The following is a 19,961-nucleotide window of genomic DNA, read 5'->3' as shown; positions in this document are numbered from 1 at the left end:
GATTGTCAAACTTGATATATCGAATGGGATTTGAAACTTGGCCTAAAATTGCATAAGATCGGTATTTTGTCACTATTTTCATTCACTTAACTGTTTCGAGTTGTTCGATTTGTTCATCGTGTTAGAAGTCCTTAGGTCGAGTCCTACAAACTATATCACAGTTGGACACTAGTCGCTAAAAGAGACGACTACTACTAACTACAAGTACAAGAAGTAATTGACGCCCGAGTGAAGTGGACATCGGCTTAGCTAAGTGGGCGCCCTCCGGCGGAGCCGATCCGGATGGGATCTCTTCGAGTTTGGCATGGCGGAGGCGTCTTAGAAATGCACTATCGGTGTTTTGTTCTCGAAATTACATGGATTCTAGAAGCGCAGGACCGCGACGACGATCCCTGCTGACTACTGGTTTACGGGCTAGGATAGAGAAGTATACACAAAGATGCGGGCGGGGGGACTGGCTAAGTACACTAGAGAGTAATTTACAAATCTATGGGTCGGTCTAGGCTCTGTACAGGCGCACGGGCTCCTATCTAAGATAACAGCCAGCAAAGGCGTGTCCGCATGGCTTCCAAAGGCACTTGGCAAGATTCTCCTTCTTCATTGGCAATTGCTCCTACTCTACTGAAGCCTACACCCTCGTCTCCGTGTTGCGGTTTCGATGCAGTGGCTGCAGCTCCCGTTGGGTATCATTGTAGTACTCGTGATCGGAGCTGGTTGGCTCACTGCCTGGCATTGGCACCTTGACCTCCATGGTGCCCGGGACTCCCATCACCGGTATCCCGATGGTCTGGGTAGGTATCGGCGACTCCCCAACTCCCAGTGTCTGCGCATTCAGCAGATACTCCGGATTGTCCACACTAACGGGCACTCCGATGAGATCCATGTAGCCGGCAGCCACGCCCACAGCTGCCATGTTGTTTTGATTGGGATTATTCATGTTGTTATTGTTGTTCGGCCCCGGTTGGCAAGTGGGCATCAGGTAATCATCCTCATCGACTGGTAGATCGAGGCGCAGATTACCCACGCCCACTTCCCGGGCACTCGAATCCGTCTCATCGTCTCCGGTACTCGAATTCTTGTTGCTGGGATCCTTGCAGTAGCGGTTCAGCTTGGGTATCTCATCCGTGCAGTCGGTTCTGTGACTAGGACCAGGTGCTGCCTTGGGTTGCAGGTAGTCATCTGGTTCCACAATGGCTTCGGAACCATCGGTGGTGGGAGCCAGTTTTCGGATGAGATCCTTTTCATCCTGACTCGTGTAGGCCGGCAGCCGGGTGAACTTATCCCCGGGAATGGCCAGATAGCGACCCGGATCTCTGGCGAACTCGGCAAAGACCGTCGTCAGCTGCTTGAAGGTTGGACGCATGGCGGCATCCAAGTGCCAGCACGAGAGCAGTGTGCAGTAAATGTCCAGCGAACAAATCTCCGGTTGCTCCAGCTTCAGACCGACTTCAATAAGATCGGGAATATCCTTGGCGGGGATGTTCTCGTGGGGTCGTTGGCCAAAGGTCAGCAGTTCCCAAATGGTCACACCAAAGGCCCAGACATCGGACTTACTGGTGAATACCCGGTTACGGATGCACTCCAGTGCCAACCACTTGATGGGCATTTTGCCGCCAGCAGCCTTGTACTCATTGGAATCGCTGCTCAGCAACTTGGCCAGCCCAAAGTCGGTGATTTTCACCAACGAGGGAGTCTGCACCAGGACATTGCGTGCAGCCAAGTCTCTGTGGACCAGTCGCTTCTCCTCCAGATACGACATGCCCTTAGCGATTTGGGTGCTCCAGTTCAGCAGAGCCTTAGAGCCGATCTTGTCCCGGTTATTTCGCACATAGTCCAGCAGGCAGCCAAGCGGCATCAGTTGCGTGATTAGCATCATTTGTGAGGACATGCAGACGGCCAGGAGCTTCAGCAGATTAACGTGCTCCACAGAGGCCATGATGTAGGCTTCGCGCAGGAACTCTTCGCTGGACTCGGCGCCCGTAGACTTGAGCAGCTCCTTAATGGCCACTGGAATCTTGACGTTCTCACCCTCCGGCACCCAGACGCCCTTGTACACTCGTCCAAAGGCTCCCATTCCGAGGACTCCACCCTTGCGCAACTCGGCGTCCTTGACAATGCGCAGCTTGCAAAGATTGGCTCCAATGTTCGAGGGACGCAGCGGCTCGGAATCCTCGCAGCCGGACAGAGCCATGGTCATCTTGACGGTTTCCTTCTTGGCCTTTTGCTTTTGCCGACAAATGTAGGTGACCACGCAGAGAATGCATATCGTCGGCACCAGAACAGCACCAGTGATGATGAAAATCATGTTCACATCCAGATTAGCAGTTATCTTGCTGCTCCTCGGCGGACTAGCTGCGCAGTAGGGACCAATGGCCGTGTACTGATAGTTCACATGTCGCATCTCCAAGGGACACTTCGATGTGCAATTGAACATCGTGGAGTTCACATAGGGACCCGTCTCATTCGCGTCAAACAACTTGAAGTTGCGACAAGCCTTGCAATCGTCGGCACCCGGACCCGTGCAACCATTGCATTCCGGGTGGCACTGGAAGCACTCGCGCTGCTCCTCGTCCGTGTAGTGATCCGCCGGACATTCGGTCTCGCACTGCTCCCGTCGCTTGTAGTGGGTGCACTTGGAGCACACCTGTTCATGGTATCCGTAGTTGGTGCACAGCTCGCAAAGGGGATGGCACTTTCGGCAAACTGCTCTGCCGGCCAATGGCTTCAGCGATCCCTGCTCTTGCGGATGCACATACTCCCAGAAGTAACCATCGGGGCACTTGTCGTCCTTCAGCAGGCAGCGTTTTACTGTGGCGTCATTGTTAATAATGGCCAAATTGCACGTCGTACACGCTCCAATGCCAATTGTGTCCTTGGGCCCAGTGCATCCATCGCAGGTGGCGTGGCACTCCCGGCAGACACCACGATCGTTGTACTTGTTCTTCGGACACTCGGACACACAGTGCTGACCGTCCCGCACATGGACGCACTCCTGGCAGTGATCTGCTCCAGCTCCATTGCAAGTCCGGCACTCTGGATGACATATCTTGCACGTTCTATTGTCAAACTTGTAGGCACTGAAGGAGAGTAACAAGCGTCGGTTAACTGATGTTCTTTTGATTTATCTTTGTGGGTTTAATACTTACTTGGATATAAAACCACAGTCGGAGATGCAGGTGCCATTGAAATTGAAGTTCTTGCAGGTAAGGCACTGATCCGTGCCAGCTCCCCAGCAGCCGTCCTCGTTACACTGATCCGAGCAAATGGTTCCATTTTTCTCTGCGAATTGCAAAAATACATGATGATATTATGTTGCTAGGAGATCAGGATAGGTGAGAACTTACCGCATAGATCTGCCCTGAGATTCTCGTTGACCCACACCTTCTGTTCGGGCTCCTTTTGAATGGCCGGCCAACGGATATTGCTTACGTAGCAGAGGTCTCTATTATGCTGGATGACCACACTGCCGGAACTGATCTGCTTCAGATTGCGCATCTCCAGGCTGTACAGGGATGACTTAACGATCGCCAAAGCGGCAAACATGCTCTCCATCAGCTGGCGGCCATGAATTGTTTCCAGATTGCGGAAGTACGACAGATTCCGGAACTGCGGGTGGGTTCCCTCGATGTTCAGATACCCGGTGATCTCCTTCACCGTCGAGAAGACCTCCAGTCGCTCGGGATCGAGCGGTATGTAGCGTGGTCCCATCGTGTAGTTGGCGTAGACATCCTGGAAGCCCGAGAAGGTCTGATCCAAAATGCGAATGTTGCCATCGATCACCGTACAATTCCGGAAGGAGTCAATGTTGCCGGCATGCAGGACAGTAACGCCCGGGCAGGTTTTGGGGCACGGTCCATTGCAGGGCACACACTCGCCCCCCTTGTCCATCTTGTCCTGGGGACAGCTGCGCACACAGGCGCCATTATCCCGCAACAGATGGCCGGGACACTCCTTCACGCAGGTGGCACCATAGGCATACTTGCCCTCAGGATTCGTTTCAAGAACATACGTGGTGGGGTTGTACTTGCGCATGGGCGGGCACTCCTCCTTACAGACGCCCTCGTCGAAGAAGTTCTTGCAGGCGATGCAATCCTTTTGCGTGGGACCAGTGCATCCTCCGGCGCAGAAGAGGTGACAGCACTCCCGCGGCTTGGGTCCGTAGCAACGACCTCCGGCACACTGGGGCGAGCAGGTCAGCTTGCTGAACTTCTGGCAATTCTTGGGACCCTCGCCCCAACATCCGTGCGTGCAGCTCTCGTGGCACTTGGGACACTCGCGCTCCGGAGCAGTAAAGTCGTAGTTGTAGTACGCATCCGTGCCGTTGGACACAATTTCCGACCACTGGATCGTCCGCATGTGGCAGAGGTTATAATTGTTGTGGAAGCCCACCTGGCCATTCAAAACATCGCGGAGATCGGGAATTTCCAGCGTGTACATCTTGGAGTAAGTGACGAACAAGGCGTACTTCTCCTCCTCCACGGATAAGCTGAACAACGTGCGTCCACGAATGATTTGTAGTCTGTAAAAGGGGGTAAGCAATATTAGGTCTAGTCCAATAACATAGTATTAAAACCTAAAAGTTAAGTTAATAATGTAGCTTTAACTTGACTTCATTAGTAAGTTATACAAAGAATTTTCTTCAAACTTGTTTTATTATAATTTCAAGATTCCTTATTAAGGTCAAACATACTTTGGAAACACCACTTTCTTGACGTCCACATGACTGATCAGAATGTAGCCGGTGACCTCCCGAATGTTGTCCAGGAAGCTCAGGTCCAAATTCTCGTTGGGCAGCCAGGTCAGCTCCAGGTTGCCATCCACGTACGTGCAGTTCGTGTAGCGATCTCTGAGGTTCCGGTAATGGTGTTCCTTGTTGGAGGGCACGGAGAGCCGGGATTTGGTGCCGATACAGACTGCAAAGAGAGTTGACAAAAGGGAAATCGTTGTAATAATGTAATACTGTGGGTGTCGATGCGGGCTAATGGCTTTTGTTTCGGTTGACCCTAAACTGTCCAATTATATGCACAGCCCACCAGGTCGGGTAGGTGTTGAAGTTGACTTATGCTCGGGCAGTTTGAGAAATTAATTTCGGTTCGAGCTTTGAATCGTAAACGGAAATAGCTTTGCCCGGCTGTTTGTTTGCTTGGAAGCAATAAAACGAGGCAGAAACCTCAGAGACGAAACCAGTGGGCGCGAGACTCTCAGTGCCAGTTGGCGTTGTTCATAATTAGCAGCCCACGCAGTCTCGCTCCTCATCCCAGACGGCCTCTTATCATTAGTCAGCGACCTGTTTTAGCCGCTCGCGTAGTCGAGCATCTTCGGCGACAACTTCATTGATTTGCATCCGATAGATACAATTTCATATGCACAGATGATGGGGATTCTTATGAAAAGGGCTACGTGGGCTGGTCGCCACCACTCCGTGTGGGCCGCGAAAGTGTGCCATGTGTCAGCGGTGAGTTGGAGTTAGACAACCACCACATTGTGGAGGTGGATGCCCCGGCCCAGCCCACGGAGCACAGAGCACCCAACTAATTATCCACAAAATGGCCGCTCCTCCTTCCCTAATTTATCGATTTCCTTCGAACAAATATCCCATAATTATGAAGAGGAACGAACCAAAGACAGAAATATTTCTGTCGCCAGAAACGGAGAAATTCCTGTGGCGATGGGAAGAAAAAGTTAAATGCCCCCAGATATGCGTCCCATGCATTGGCATTCCGCCAATGAAGGAGGAGGAGGGATACGAAGGTGAGGCCACGACTGGGACCTCGACTTTGTCGCTGGACACTGATCAAAAGCGGCTCCAGCAATCGAAGCGCAAAAATTTTCGTACAAATTCTTAAGCTTTGTTTCTGGTCGTTTTATTTATTTATTTTTTTTGTTTGTTTTATTTTATTTTTTGTGGTCGAGGTTGCCGCTGGGCAGCAGCCGCAGCATCAGTCGCCTTCATTTCTCATGCCGAACGAAGTCGACATCACGAAACCCTTTTCAAGACTCAAGACTCCTCGCCTGGGCTTTATCGCGCACAATTTATCAGCCAGGTTTTTCATGTTCGAGGCCTGAAACTTAAGCCACGACGCGACGTCGGTGGATTCCCTGCCAGGCAAACGCTCCGACATCAGCATCGGGTTTCTTGCGAACCGAGCGCATGGCTGGGCATTTGTGATTTTTCTTCTCGGGCAGCGACACGCCCGCCGCCGCCTTAGCAGCCGAGCCACAAAAAGGCTAATTTGTAATCCTTAGGCTAAGGCTAAGTGTGGCAACATTAATGAGTCGCCGGCGACTCTGCTACTCCGACTCGGCGGTCTGTCGGTCGCAGCGCAGCACAAATCAAAGTCATAATTCATGATGTGCTCATTAAAACAAAAGACTTAGGCAACGAACTTCAGCGCTCAGATTAATCAACCAACACAGATACAGATGCGCTAACGCAGACAGTGGAAAATCGCTGTATTTGCTATATTTGTTTATCGATTTGTATGCCAAGCCATCAACACACACGACTCCATTCGCCCTTCGCCGCCCCCCTGGCCATCATCACGACGGTGATCATCATCTGACGTACTGATTAATAGGCAACCGCATTCCAGACTCCAACACGCTGACTTTCTAAATATTGTTTTTGTTTCCAGCTGCTGTGCTCGCTGTTTGCCTTTTCACCAAGATGGAAATGGTAGAAGAAAGCCAAGAGACTGCATAATCGATTCTTTCGGTTTTCCATCGGCAATTTGACTTTTGGACCCCAAGTTTTCCACCGATTCTGGCCTAGACGCAAAGCGTTCTTGACGTCCTCCACGTCCCATCCCGCTCCCCGATGCTCCCCTCGGTGCCCTGGCTGCCCCGCGATCCCCCTATCCAGCGATTTCATCGCTGCAACAGACCCGACTCGCTCAGCCGGTTCTGCGCACTTAACAGTTTTTGCTGCTCACGTTCGTACCGCTCTCGGCGCTCTTTACCTTCCCTTCCCTGTATCTGTATCTGTGTTTTCATTTCGTGGAAAAGATTTTTAACTCATGGCCCGAAACCGAAACCAAAACCAAAAACAAAAGCAAAACCCAGACCCCAGATGGCTGGCAACATTTTTGTGTACCCTCGCCCGGGGCAACGCAAGAACACGAAGAACAAGAATTGTCTAGATTTTGTTGTAATATAACAAAAGATTTAAAAGGGCATTAGGAGAGGCTTTGTTTTCTCAGCGTTTGAGATTTGGAGCCGTGTATCTGTATAAGCCCGAATGGTTACCCCATTCGATCAAATTATCGAGCATTGCTATTGCTGTCCGTTAAATGCCGCTGGCTATCTGTGAGTTTGGAGATATTTGATGAACAAGTACATTGATCTGATCCGCGGCGCTGGTGAAAGTCTCGATCCGGCGCCATATGCAGATGCAGCTGGCCGGATCGCAAGGTGTCATAGATTAACGTCCGCTGGCAATTGCAATGCGATCGGTACCTCTTTGCCCGCCCCATGTTTTTCTCCGCCCCACTGCCCGTCATAAATAATTCATAACTGTTTTGCGACAATTTCAGTCCACTGCGGCTCGGCACGCGCCTATTTTACAATGAAATTGTGTAAAAGTGCTTAATAAATTCATTTGTGCGGCCATTAAAAACACGCAGCTCATTAGGGGAAGGGGATTACCACTGGATCGGAATCGGAGTCGAAGCCACAGCCAGAGTCTCCAGTGCGTCGCTTACGTGCGCGGATTTTGCAATTTTCCTCTCTCCGAGTTTTTCTGATTTTTTTACCAGATTTTTATTTTGCTTTGCAGAATGCTGTTGCGGCAACTTTCTTTCGTGTTGGCCGCTATTGCCGCGCTGTTCTAAGCTCGCATCGTGGCGTCACGAAGGCGAAGGCAAATAAGCGCAACTGCAGCGGGTGGTGGGATGGCTTGCGAGGGGCAGGGCTGGGGGAACGTGCAGCAGGGGCCAGGAAATCTTCGCCAGAAAACGCTTCAAGCGCAGGCGCATCTTCAGTTTGGCTTGGCATAACAAATTTGCAGCCAGCACTCGTCGTGGCAACAACAAAGCTCCGACAATCGACTGTCCTCGCTCAGAAAAAAGGGCACTGCCAGAAATTAGACCCTCTAAATCCGCAGTCATTAACCATTAAAATCTAATGTACTTAGAGATAGAAAATAAGCTATTGAACAATTCAAGTCTCATAACCTACAATAGATAACCAATAATACACGCTATATTTTAAAATATTTAATAGTACCCCGTGCATTTCTCTCAGTGCCTGAACAAAGGCAAATCAGGCAACGGCCACGAAGCGAAGATGCAGCAACAAGGGGCACAAAAAGGCAGCAGCCTCTTGGCTGGAGATGATGGTGATGGTGATGCCTTGTGGCGGCTCATCTGGCTGGTTTTCCTTAGCGGCGACCCTCCCCGTGATCCTCGATCCTCATCGCCATGATCAGCATCTTCTGCTTTCGGGTTTTCGTGTTCGAAGCGCGTTCATTTTGTTTCGAACAACAATTGGGCGCAGGTCGTGAGGCACGACAGCAAGAGCAACAGCAAAACAGCAATGCCTGGATTAGATAAGCTTATTGTTTTCGCTGTTGCCAGTACTCTTTGTTCTGTAGCCCCCATCCCCACCCCAACATCTGAGTCTCCAAGCTCCCCCAATCAGCAAAATCCCCAACTGGGCTGAGCTGCAGCTTTGCTGCTGCTTTAGCTTTGGACTTGGCTTAATGAGCACGCCCTGGCGCCATTTTTGGTCTGCTGCCCGGCTTTGAATTTTCGCATTCGCCACTATTTTTAGGCATAGAACGGCTCAAGAGTGAGACGGAAAAGAAAATCGGGGAGAGGTCTGCGAGGCGATCTCCACAGCAGCAATTCGTGGGCAGAGGACCGACAGCCTCGGCTTTTAACTCTGGTTTTCGAAATCGAACGCCCACATGCGGAAAAAAAAGAGGGAAAGAAAAAAGGCGGAGGCAGAAAGTCAAGCGAACTGCAGTCAAAAGTTCACAACTGTCAGCACAGAAAGAAAATGTGGCATGCTGCAAAGATTGATTTCCAATATAAAATATAACTTCAAAAACATAAGGTAGTGTTCTCGAACAATTCAATTCTAACATTATGGTTTTATTTTCCGTGTATCCTAGGCCTTTCCTGCCTTTGGGTCCAGGAAAACCAAACAAATATGCGCAGAGAGCATAGCTCTATTGAAACAATCAACAAGTGAGCGACAGACTGCGCAATCGCAGCAGCCCAAGATGCTCTTGCTTCACCGCTCAGTTGCTCTCCACTCTCGCTGGTGTGTGTGTGTGTGTGAGTGTATCTGTGTGGGTTTTAGAAAACCAGTATTTCGACTCGGGCTCAAAATTACTGGAAGTAGTTGAACGGCTAAAAGTAAATGCAACGCTAATGCATCAGCAACTGATGCAGACCAGGCAACAAAGTTCAGCATTGGCTGAAAGCCAAGCTCTGGCCATTTCGCAGTTCAATTTGGCCATTATTTCTTTGATATGATGGCTTAATCAGAAATATCGTAGAAAAATGCAAAGCGCACACAGATACACACAACGCACACTTAGGCAAAAGTCAGCGCGTGCCTGTCGCCGTAATTAGCTCCAAAATGGGGGATTTTCAGGGGGCTCGGATTGGGATGCTGGTTGGAATCGGACTCGAACTCGGACTTGGACTCACGATGCCGTCGCAGCAAAGCGCACTATGGAATGTGGTTTTTCAAGCGCTAGCACGCACACTCATACCTGCTGGGTTGCGTTTAGTGTGTGTGTGTGTATCTATGTGCTGGGAGGTGGGTGGCTATGGTTCTGGGTCCAAATGGTTAACTATGTGCAGGAAACTATAAAGGCATAAGGGAAAGGCCCTTTAAAATATGACGATTTAGACACTACTAGTTAGTACTACTTTTAGTTAATCCAATTGACGTTTAGTATGATTAACTGGAAATAAAATACCTCAAAGTAAAATTCTAGGGAACTTGTTATTGATTTTACTACAATTTTGCCTGAATGAACAATTAAAAGGTGATTTTTTGCCAGCGAGTGTAGCGTTTTGAACTATAAAGACGTCAACAACAATTGCCAGTTGTTTGAGTTTGCCAACCCCTTACGATTTTTTTAACGGTTTCGATTCGAATGCACGTGCAGGCTTTTCTCTAGCATTTATTTGCATACATGCCGCAGCTGTGCTTATTTATGGTCATAAAGAAAAAAAGCGAAACAGTAAGCCAGAGCAAATAACTCGAACAATTTCTGCGAAAAGGGCATTGTGACAGCAGCGATCGTCTGTGCGAAAAAAAGGGTAATGTCGCTGGCTGATTATCGCCGTAAGGACTCTGGCATCTTTATCGGTTTCATAACTCGCTTATCTAGCCATACATATATCCACATATCCGGCTATGCGGTGGTGGTCTTCCATTAGCATAGACTGCGTAGCCAAAGTTTTCGTTTTCCTATCAATATTTGTACAGTTGCTGGCGCACAATGCGCGCATTCAGTTATTAATTTGCAGCTACAAGATCACTGAGTACTTGGTATCGACGGCCCGCTTTTATTCGCCTCCCATTTAATTTTTACTTTTCTGTTTGCCCGCCAAATACAAACATTTGCCTCAAAGTACTGTGCAAACAGATACCGCCAGATACGCCACGGTGTTCATTAATTTGTGGCCAAATGGTTACCCAAACACACAGCCAGCCAGCCAAGCAGCCGAAACTTCCAATATGCGAATACAATTTTTGTGTATTAATTTATTTCCCAACGGGTAAGAAACAAAGCCCACAAAGAAAACCTCGAGAACTGCAGAGTCAACCAATCGAGTCGCCATTTTAGCTGGAAATTGTGTCGCTAGTTGCAGTTGCACTGTTGCTTTTGCAATTGCAATTGCTGCTGATGCACAGAAAAGGGCACGCAGACGGCTGGAAAAGTGGCAGTCGGGCGGTCTTAACACAAACTAACTACGCCTTACCTTGTACATTTGACATTACGAAATGCACAGCACAGTGCTCAGTGCTTGGCTAATCAGTGCGTTCTGGTATTCTGGTATGTTTGCCGTGATATCTGATGGCTAGGTGTGGGGGTAACTCGAAACAGGGGCGATAGTGCACACAAGACTCTTTGACTAAGCCAGCGCCAAGTCAAGAGGTGAGCCACAGGGCAGGTGAGACCGTCGCGAAGGGCAGGTATAAAATCAGGGAGCATTCACTCTGGACTAGAGGATACCCTGGCGTATACGTGATATTGAGAAATCTCATTCAAAGCCCACAAAAAATCCAGACACCGAAATGTTAAGTAAGCTTATATCACTTAAAATACTACAGATACAGTTACAAGTGCTCTTTAATCTATGAGCTTAGTAAAATATTTGTAATATTGCACACTTTGCAGCTACCCCTCTATAATTGATATTCCCAGGGTAACGATAAGACCAAATAATACGAAATGCAGCCGAAAACGAAGCTATATTTAAAGTGCAGTACAGGGGACAAATAAAAAACATCACAGCGATAAGATAAACGACAGCATATCGCTGGCACGAAACTGAAAACCCCTGAAAACGGTGGAAACTCTGGAGACCAACTGATACGGTGGCCACATTCGGGCCGACCTGGCTCTTTTGATATATGGCCAGCCAGGCAGTCAACCAGATGATCTACATAAACACATTTTGATAGATGATGGGCGGCTTGAGGAAGATGGATAGATCCTTGCGCTGCACTTACTTTTCCCCTTGACGAACTCGTTCTTGTTCTTATCCTCCAGACTGGTGGGAATGGTGACTCCGTTGGCTCCCAGTCCCAGGGCGAAGTTGGCCCCGCCCCTCTGCCGATTTTGGGCCGAACTGCTGCGGTATAGGAATCGATCTCGATCCCGATCGCGATCTATATCCTGGTGGCGCTGGCGATTGTTCTGGCGGGCGTAGCGATCGCGGGCCGCCGAGGCGGGCCAAATGCAAGTGCAGTGGGCCAGGAGCAGGAGCAGCAGTGGGAAGGGGCAGGGGCCGTTGCGCCGTCGCAGCAGCATTGTTGCTGAGCGGTGGCTTGCTTGGTGGGTGGTGCTTTTTGTGGGCGTTACTGGTGGGATGAATCAAGCCCTCTTCCAAGCTATAACCCCTGACGTCATAGGGGTTATTTTTTATGCGTTTCTTTTTCTTGAACTTGCGGTTTACTTTCGGCTTTTTGCTCACTCAGCTTTGCGTGCCAAAAATACAGCTTTTCATAAATTTGATTTCGACTCTTTCACTGCGTTTGCTGCCGTTGCTGTTGTTGTTGTTTTGAATTTAAGCTGTTGTCGTTGCAATTTGCCACTGTATTGGTGTTTACATTTCACTGTGTGTGCGCGCGAGTGAGTGTGTGTGTTTTCGAGTGGGTCTTTTGAACGCGCCAGTGAGTGAGTGTGTGTGCGTGTGAGTGTAGGAACCAGTTTCACATTACGAGCCACAAGAGTCGTCCGAAGGCTTTCATATATATATGTGTATGTAGAAAATATATGTGTATAAAATTTTTGTTATTTTTCAGATGTATTTTTCAGCTTCTTTTTTGAGTTCGCCAACGATTTTTGAGGTTAGAGAGGCGTGCGCAGGCGCAGCTCTCAGCATTCAGCTTTAATTGCCCTAAGCAATTGTTGTGTTGCCCCCGCAGCCGTTAACTTGCACAAAACACACACACTTGGCCATCATTCGAACTGAGCCACAACCGCCACAGCCGCGACTGCCAATTAGCAGGGAATTCACAAAAATACGCTTAGTATAGGCCAAAGGCACTTGGCTTACACCCCGTTTTTGGCTTTGCTTTTGCGAACGTTTTGCGAACTGCGATTTCTCGGTACTTCGATTAGCACGATCTTCGAATTAGCAATCGCTGCGATCGAGAGCACAGATATGGCCGAGGATTTGAGCTCAAGACGTCCGTACTGAGCGATTCGCGTCTGCGCAGCAACAAGTTGTATTCGAGACTGAGGCCAAAGGCGCAGCCAAAGTCGCTGCTTCCTCTCTCTCTCTCACTCTCTCGCACTCTCTCGCCGTGTTTCCCACTCTCCATTGCGGCGGCGAAGAGAGCGCGCACAGGTAAAAATAAAGGTGAGCGGCGAAATCTCGAGCTCAGATCAGGTCAAAATAAAAGCAAAGCCAGCAGCGATACAGCAACAACTACAGCACAGCTGCGCACCGCTGTCGCCCCCTCTCGCTCGCTCAGTGCAGCGCTCCCACTCGCACCGCCAGCGGACCATCTACATCCACAATCCACAGGTAATCGTAAACGTATCAGCAGCGTTTTAAAAAGTCAGCGTAATACGAAACGATACGGCCAGATACATTGGGCAATCTCCCCCAGACCAGCAAATGCTCTACATATCATGGGAAAATGCTAAACGGTGCCCCTAAAGAATCGCTTTTAGCGCCATCTCAAATGAACGGAAACATCAACTAGAGCTCTTAATTTTGCAGAACATAGCTACAACTTAAGACCTATAGCATAGAGCATATGGTTCTGAGCGGCTAAGTATCCCAAGCTTGAAAAGTGGATACGGACAATCTTTTTGCACAAAAAATGTTGCTCGATATACATAATATACTCATGGGATTTATGAAACAAAAATTTGAGATTTTCATAAAATGATAAAACAGAATTGATAAGAACCATTTGCATTTCTTAAAAGAGTTTTGAGAAGCATTTATTTGTAACAACCTAAGTTTTAAGATAGCAAAGTGTTGGATGTATTGTAGCATTTCGGCTTAAGGCGCCAGAAATGTCCTTTTCAACTGCAGAGACGAGTTTTCCAACAAAGGCAAGTACTTGAGCAACAATGTCCTGATTTTCCCCTCCCCCAAGATGCCCAATAGCAAAGACAAGAGCAAAAAACCAATGCGGGGATAATCCGACAGCATCTTAACTCCGACAGCTGTGCAGGGCATTTAAGATTCGCATCGATTGCAGGTCGTTCCCAGGTAAGATCTTGTGTATATCCCAATTTCTTACTGCTGCTGTTGTTGTTGGAGGTTCTCTCTTGCGGCGAATTCGAGAGCGCTCAGGTAAAGCGATCGCCGCTCTCTCACCTGGCTGTATATACATGGGTGTGTGTGGGCAATGCTGCCATATAAGCACAAAAGATCTCGGCAATTGTATCTGTATCTGTGTGTGTGTGTGCATCTGTGTCTGTTAGCCGAGCCTGCGTGGGCCATGGATTGTCTTTTGGCAAAAAGATTTCTGTTCGAGCGTTGTCAACATTGTTAGGGCAGATCCGAGACCGAGATCTCGGTGGCCTCTTCTTCACCTGTTCCCAGCCCACAAGAAATCGGGGATTTTACGCCTGCGCCATGTGCTCTGCGGGATCAGGCTGGGATCGGGCCAAAAGGACACTGTTACGGCAGGTAAATCCGAAGCGTTTTGACCTTTTCACTTTGCCATAACAGAAATACAAAAGGTGCACTTGGAAAAGCGCAACCAACTCCTCGGTCCGCATTTGAATCTCGAATCCCACGCTGTGACTCTCGAGAGGCGTTGCATTGTCTTGCTCGGCGCTTTGTTTCAGAGCATGAAAATACATTTAAATTGAAAAGCGTTTCCACAGATTTTCGATGGGGTAAAAGCGCCATGCTCCGCTCTGCAGCCATAATCAAACATATTAATAGCCGTCTGTCCCAAGCCAGAAGACCTCAATCAAAGGTCCACTGCCCAACCCGTACAGAATCATCTGTCAAAATCGAAGAGCATGCAACTGACAGCCGAACATCGAGTTGAGAACGATCTCAGAACTCAGAACTCTGAAACCACTCCAGGGCACTCCACCAACTCCGCCACTGCGAGCCACAGGTACACGCCGCTCGAGAGGTGTAAGATGCCGAGATTCTGAGATTCCGAGATGCCCCGACCCACACTCATAAACATTTGATCAAGCGTACAAAATGCCATGCGAAGAGAAATGTTTTTTAACTCCCCCACTCCAGTGCAGCACTCCATCTGTCTATGATCTCTTCTCTGGTTTAACCAATTTCAAAAGAAAGCCTCGAGAACCAGGCCCTTGAAGTGATTCCTGGCCGCTCTACAGGTTGTCGGACTCATTGGAATCATCGGAATCATCGTGATCATCGCCATCGATGTCTGGCGAGTCGACGTCGAGGCGTTACTTTCAAGTGCCACGCAGATTAAGGGCAACAAAAGATCGGCTCAGGAGGCGCTCAAGTGTCTCGGCGGGATGAGAGGGATGCTCCAGCCCATAGGGCGCAACGAATTCGTTGCATTATGGAGTGTTGCACATTGGCACATGGAACAAACAAGTACATACGTACTTACATAGCGCATTACATCGACTTGGGATTCGATTTTTTGCGAAGAAATAATGAAAGTGCATGTTAAGGGGGATACTATGAAGACCTCACTCCTTAGAGATCTTAAAAACAAGAAGTATTTCGTACAAAGCTATACAAATTTAGCATGGCTACACAAATATTTAAGAGCCAAAGACTGGACCGCAGCTTAATAATTAGTCTAAAAATACACAAACTCACAGATATTTCTAGAATACAGTGTGATTAGCCGAGGTGATTAAATTACCACTAGCATATTCAAAAGAGAATAGCAGTGAAATGTTTGCAAAACCAACTATTTAAACACAATAAAATGGTAACTTTTCCAATTCATGCCCTTAACTATTAGCTTAATTTTGGCCAACTTTAGGCGCGTGCTAGCTCTAACACCTGAAGGCGCCTAATTGGATTACCTGTTTATTTGGCCCTTTGGCATGGCCATAGCCCTGTGCCTTGGAATTCCATCGATACAGATGATAGATCGATCAGATTCTCCGGCTGGGGTTGTGCTTCATCAGCATTCCACTTGTCACACGGCTGTGAAAAGCTGCTTAGAATTAAAGCTAATTGCCGTGGCCCCAACATGATGCGGCACATTTGACTTGGCTGGGATGGCATAGAGCATGGAGCATGGAGCACGGATTCCAATTCCTCATATTCAGTCCGGCTAATTGGTCATAAGATCGAGCGCGCTCTTAACTCAACTTTAACCTCCAGACAAATGGCAAAAGGCAGGCGTGCAGATACGCAGAAACTTTGACTTCATCTCATCGTTTTAGCATAAAGAGGTTTTATGTTTTTTGTTTTCTGGTTTGTTTTTTAGCCGATTTTTTTTATTGATTGTCGCAGAGTCGTCTGCTGTGTGTTGGTGCACGACTCACGTTTCAAAAAAAAAACACACACAACAACAAGCTGGGTAAAATAAGAAATACAAAATACGGAGAGTGCCTCGCCGTCTCTTGGGCCGATTTCAAGTTTTTTTTTAGCTTAGCACTGTGTTCCTCGTATTTTTATTTCGCCGTTCGCTTTTCGTTCCTTTTAATGTCTTTGTAAACATAATTGCAACAACTCCAATAACAGATTGTTTGCGCGACTTTAATCGCTTTGTCGTGAAGTGTGAAATATGAGCGTCCAAGTCGCTGGGGAGCTTTCGACGGATCCCCATCCCCATCTACGTTTCGATCTGCGGCACTTCGAGGGCCCCAGTATTCCCCAGTACTGCCGCCCAACCTATAAATACCCACAAAAATATTTAAGACAAGTCTGTCGTCCCGCCGCCCATAATATTTGCAATGTGTGGCTTGGCTTGTGCCGCTAAATGTAAATTATGGTTGAGTATATGTTGGCTACATTGTGTGGTGCGGCCATTTTGGCAGCGTACGCTGCCAACAAGTTCAATTAGCGCATCGGTTCGATTTGCTAAAATTTAATCCGGGCATAAAGCACGAAGTGAATGCCAATGCCACTCCGGTCAGATAAGCAGAAGCACCACCTCCGGAGAATCGGAGAAAGAGAGAGAATCGGGCGGCGATAAGCGTGGAGAGGAGCCGAGAATCTGAGAAACGGACGTTTTAGCCACGCACACGTGTGCAGCACACAGAAAAACCCCCATGTTATCATCCAAAATAAATGTTGTTAATAAACTTATGCATAAATACTTAAAATAGAATTCAGAAGAAAACTAATAAAAATAACACATTTAAATGTTGTCTAGACAACTTGTGGGAAATATAAGAGTCAGTGGAAAACCCCCTCAGCTAACGATGCTCATTATTTTTCTCAGTGTGCGGACGGGGCCTACGTAGGCCTTTGCCTTTGGACCTTGGAGTGCAGGGCGCCCGTCGACAACAGCATGTTGCAACAACACTCGACAGCGGCAACCTGTGGAGCCTGCGTGCCATTAGCCATGGAGCATGAAACAAAAGCCGAGCCAGCCAAGATGGAGCGCTCAGAAGGAATGGATCGGAGTGGAGTGGAGAAGAGTGGAGTGGAATGGAGTGAAGTGGAGTGGAGTGAAGTGGTATGGAGTAGGGAGGCCTGCCACAATGCATTTGCGATAAATGGCAGGCTTGCAGGCGCGGAAGGCCCTTAAAAGCCAGCGACAAGCAAGCGACCAAGAAGTGAAAGATTTGCGCAGTGAGATAGCTCATTTTGGATCCGAGCCGGGTCTGGGCCAGTTCTTCGTTTGTTACCTTGGCTAATCGGCGGCTATGTAAGATGGTTGTTGTACGTGCGGCGACAAAGTCGCAGCCTCGGCCCAATGTCAAGACCACGAACGTGTTGTTGCTGCTCGATGTTGCCGATGTTGACACCAGCAACAACAGCAGCAACATCAGCCACATCAGTCCTCGGTCCTCAGCCTCAGCCGCCTCAGTCGACCACAGCCGCATTCCGAGATGTAAGGATTCCTGCAGCTCCAGAGGCCGCCCCACTGGCAGCAGGCCCGGCAAGGTCAATAAATCCAGAAATCCAGATCCACTCCCGATTAGTGATGGCTAGGGTATTACTGCCCATGCCCAGCTACAGCCATGAAAGTCCATAACTATGGGTATGTGTGGGATTCACCCTTCATGAAATATGATTGATTTTGACTTCTATCAAACGAGTATTATTCTTGAAAAGTAAAATCAAGAAATACAAACAATTACATGCCGTTTGGACAACATCGCACCATTTTTGGTCGTGAGCAACGCTTTAGAACAAAGCCATAAAATCGCAATTTATAAAACCAACGCTGGATTTTGCCCGCTTGTCACACACACTGAATCCAAACAAAGCACTCATAATTAGATGAAAATTAATATCGTATCGTGTCTTTCGCCTGGGTTCAAAGTTCGAGCATTCCAAAACGAATATTCAAATTCCAATGCTATTCATTTATTGCGGCTCATTTGCTTATTTCAAATGAAAATGATTAGTTCAGCCGTTGTTTTTGTAGCTAATATCCCTCCTCTCGGTTTCTCTGTTTTTCTGACTGTGTGCAGTCGGATTTTCGAACTGGAACCGGTTCTGGCACCACTTACCAAAGCTTCAACCTGGCCAGCGAGAAATCGGGAGAGAGAGAGATCGGAGTACGAGATGCTGGCCAAACCCACACACCACACCAACCGATCTTACCTCTCTTCGCATACGAATCTCCGAAGAATCGGTGGCTCAGCATCAACACACGCGAGGAGAAATAGGGGGAATTCTTGGAAATTATGGGGTCACATTTCCCCTCTTTCGATTGCCAGCGAAATTCCTCGCAATTATAACCAACAAAAATTCTTAATAGATTGTACATAATATAACCTTTTATTCCATTTAAAATTGATAATTAGAATGGAAATACCGCGTGCCGAATATATTGTGTTAATTACATTTTGGGCGCCTTATCTCCTCGTACGTCAAATAATAAAACCCAAATTTTGAACCGCCAATCTCTTAGTACGGTATTCGAGATGAAGATCGCCGCAGCTGTGATTATCCTGCTCACTGGGATTGCATTTGGAAATGGACAAAATCCTGTGTCATTCCTGGAACCAAATTGCGGAGTCTCGATTTCGAGTTATGGCAATGGTAATGCGGTTCCCATGATTACCAATGGCCGGCCGGCTGATATGTTTGCTAATCCATGGATGGCATTGGTACATAGTGGCGCAAGTATGTGCGGTGGATCCCTCATCACGAACCGTAAGTAGGGCGATGGGAAAACCATAAGTAATTTTAACAGCAAAAAATTAATTATTATGATTTACAGGATTTGTTCTTAGTGCTGCGCACTGCGTATCTAATAACCACACGTGAGTATAACACCACTTATTGGGGAATACCTAATCGAAGTCCTGTCACCTCTTTAAAGGGACATATACCTAGGCGAGTTCGACACGTCAACCGACACGGATTGTTCCACTACTGCCTGCATGCCGAAGGCCATTAAAATTGCGGTCGATGCGTATGTAAAACACCCCCTTTATGTGCATTACACCCAAAACGACATAGCCCTGTTCCGACTGGCCACCAAGGTGGAATTCACTGGTAAGCTACACGCCAGTTTCTGAAGGAGCTAGCTAAACATCAATCAATCTACCACAGACTACGTAAAACCAATCTGCCTACTGAACAACTTCAATCTCTTAAACTACGTTACCGCTCTGACTGCCACTGGATGGGGCCTCACAGAGCAGGGAGTGCCTAGCCGAGTCCTAAGGACAACAACCCTTACCCAAGTGGATCGCTCCTACTGCTCGAGAATGTTTGGAACCCCAGTGGATTGGTCTCACATCTGTGCCTGGGACTACACTTCAGCCACGTGCAATGGCGATTCGGGTGGCCCAATATCCGCTAAAATAACAATTGATGGTATGGCCCGAGTCGTTCAGTTCGGTATAGTCAGTTATGGACCCCAAAAATGTAAGGTCACGGGGCTCACGGGGGTCACGGGGGTCTATACCAACGTTTTGCACCATATGAACTTTATCATTAATGCCGTGCGACTTGCCGATGTTTAGGTCTCGGATAAAATAAGTAACTATTAAACGCCTTGGTTTTATTTTAGTTGATTTCTGAATAAATGATTCAAAGCAAGCTCGTATGATCTTTAGCAAGAGCTTTATTCTGATACCTAGTAGTATTCTCTCTTCTCTTCGAGAGGAGATAAGCCAATTCATAAAAAGGGAAACATCCCAGTTGCGAACTTTATTC

At 48.0% G+C, this 19,961-nt stretch overlaps 2 protein-coding genes across 3 annotated transcripts in view; one reads left to right on the top strand and one right to left on the bottom strand.

The window, feature by feature from the left end:
- Positions 1-159: 159 nt before the first annotated feature.
- Positions 160-19,961, bottom strand: part of LOC6615396 (epidermal growth factor receptor) — a 38,120-nt gene continuing 18,318 nt past the window's right edge. Inside the window, exons 1-5 of one of the 2 annotated variants that reach the window (XM_002039742.2) lie at positions 11,698-12,925; positions 4,691-4,913; positions 3,345-4,519; positions 3,147-3,279; positions 160-3,077 (exon numbers count right to left, since the gene is read on the bottom strand). In XM_002039742.2, the coding sequence (XP_002039778.2) occupies positions 629-3,077; positions 3,147-3,279; positions 3,345-4,519; positions 4,691-4,913; positions 11,698-11,998 (4,281 nt within the window). In that variant the 5' untranslated portion in view covers positions 11,999-12,925 and the 3' untranslated portion in view covers positions 160-628. Of the gene's footprint in view, positions 3,078-3,146; positions 3,280-3,344; positions 4,520-4,690; positions 4,914-11,697; positions 12,926-19,961 lie in introns of those variants that run through there. The other variant, XM_032716847.1, reaches the window with a different exon arrangement.
- LOC6615395 (melanization protease 1) lies at positions 14,206-19,851 on the top strand. Its single transcript, XM_002039741.2, has 5 exons — positions 14,206-14,342; positions 18,706-18,950; positions 19,018-19,060; positions 19,120-19,295; positions 19,353-19,851. The coding sequence occupies exons 2-5, from the start codon at positions 18,719-18,721 to the stop codon at positions 19,766-19,768; spliced, it is 867 nt and encodes a 288-aa protein (XP_002039777.1). The 5' UTR covers positions 14,206-14,342; positions 18,706-18,718; the 3' UTR covers positions 19,769-19,851.

The sequence above is a fragment of the Drosophila sechellia genome, chromosome 2R (assembly GCF_004382195.2).
Source record: "Drosophila sechellia strain sech25 chromosome 2R, ASM438219v1, whole genome shotgun sequence".
NCBI classification, from domain to species: Eukaryota; Metazoa; Arthropoda; class Insecta; order Diptera; family Drosophilidae; genus Drosophila; species Drosophila sechellia.
The sequence above is the reverse complement of the archived record's forward strand: the minus strand, read 5'-3'. Positions and strand labels throughout refer to the sequence as shown.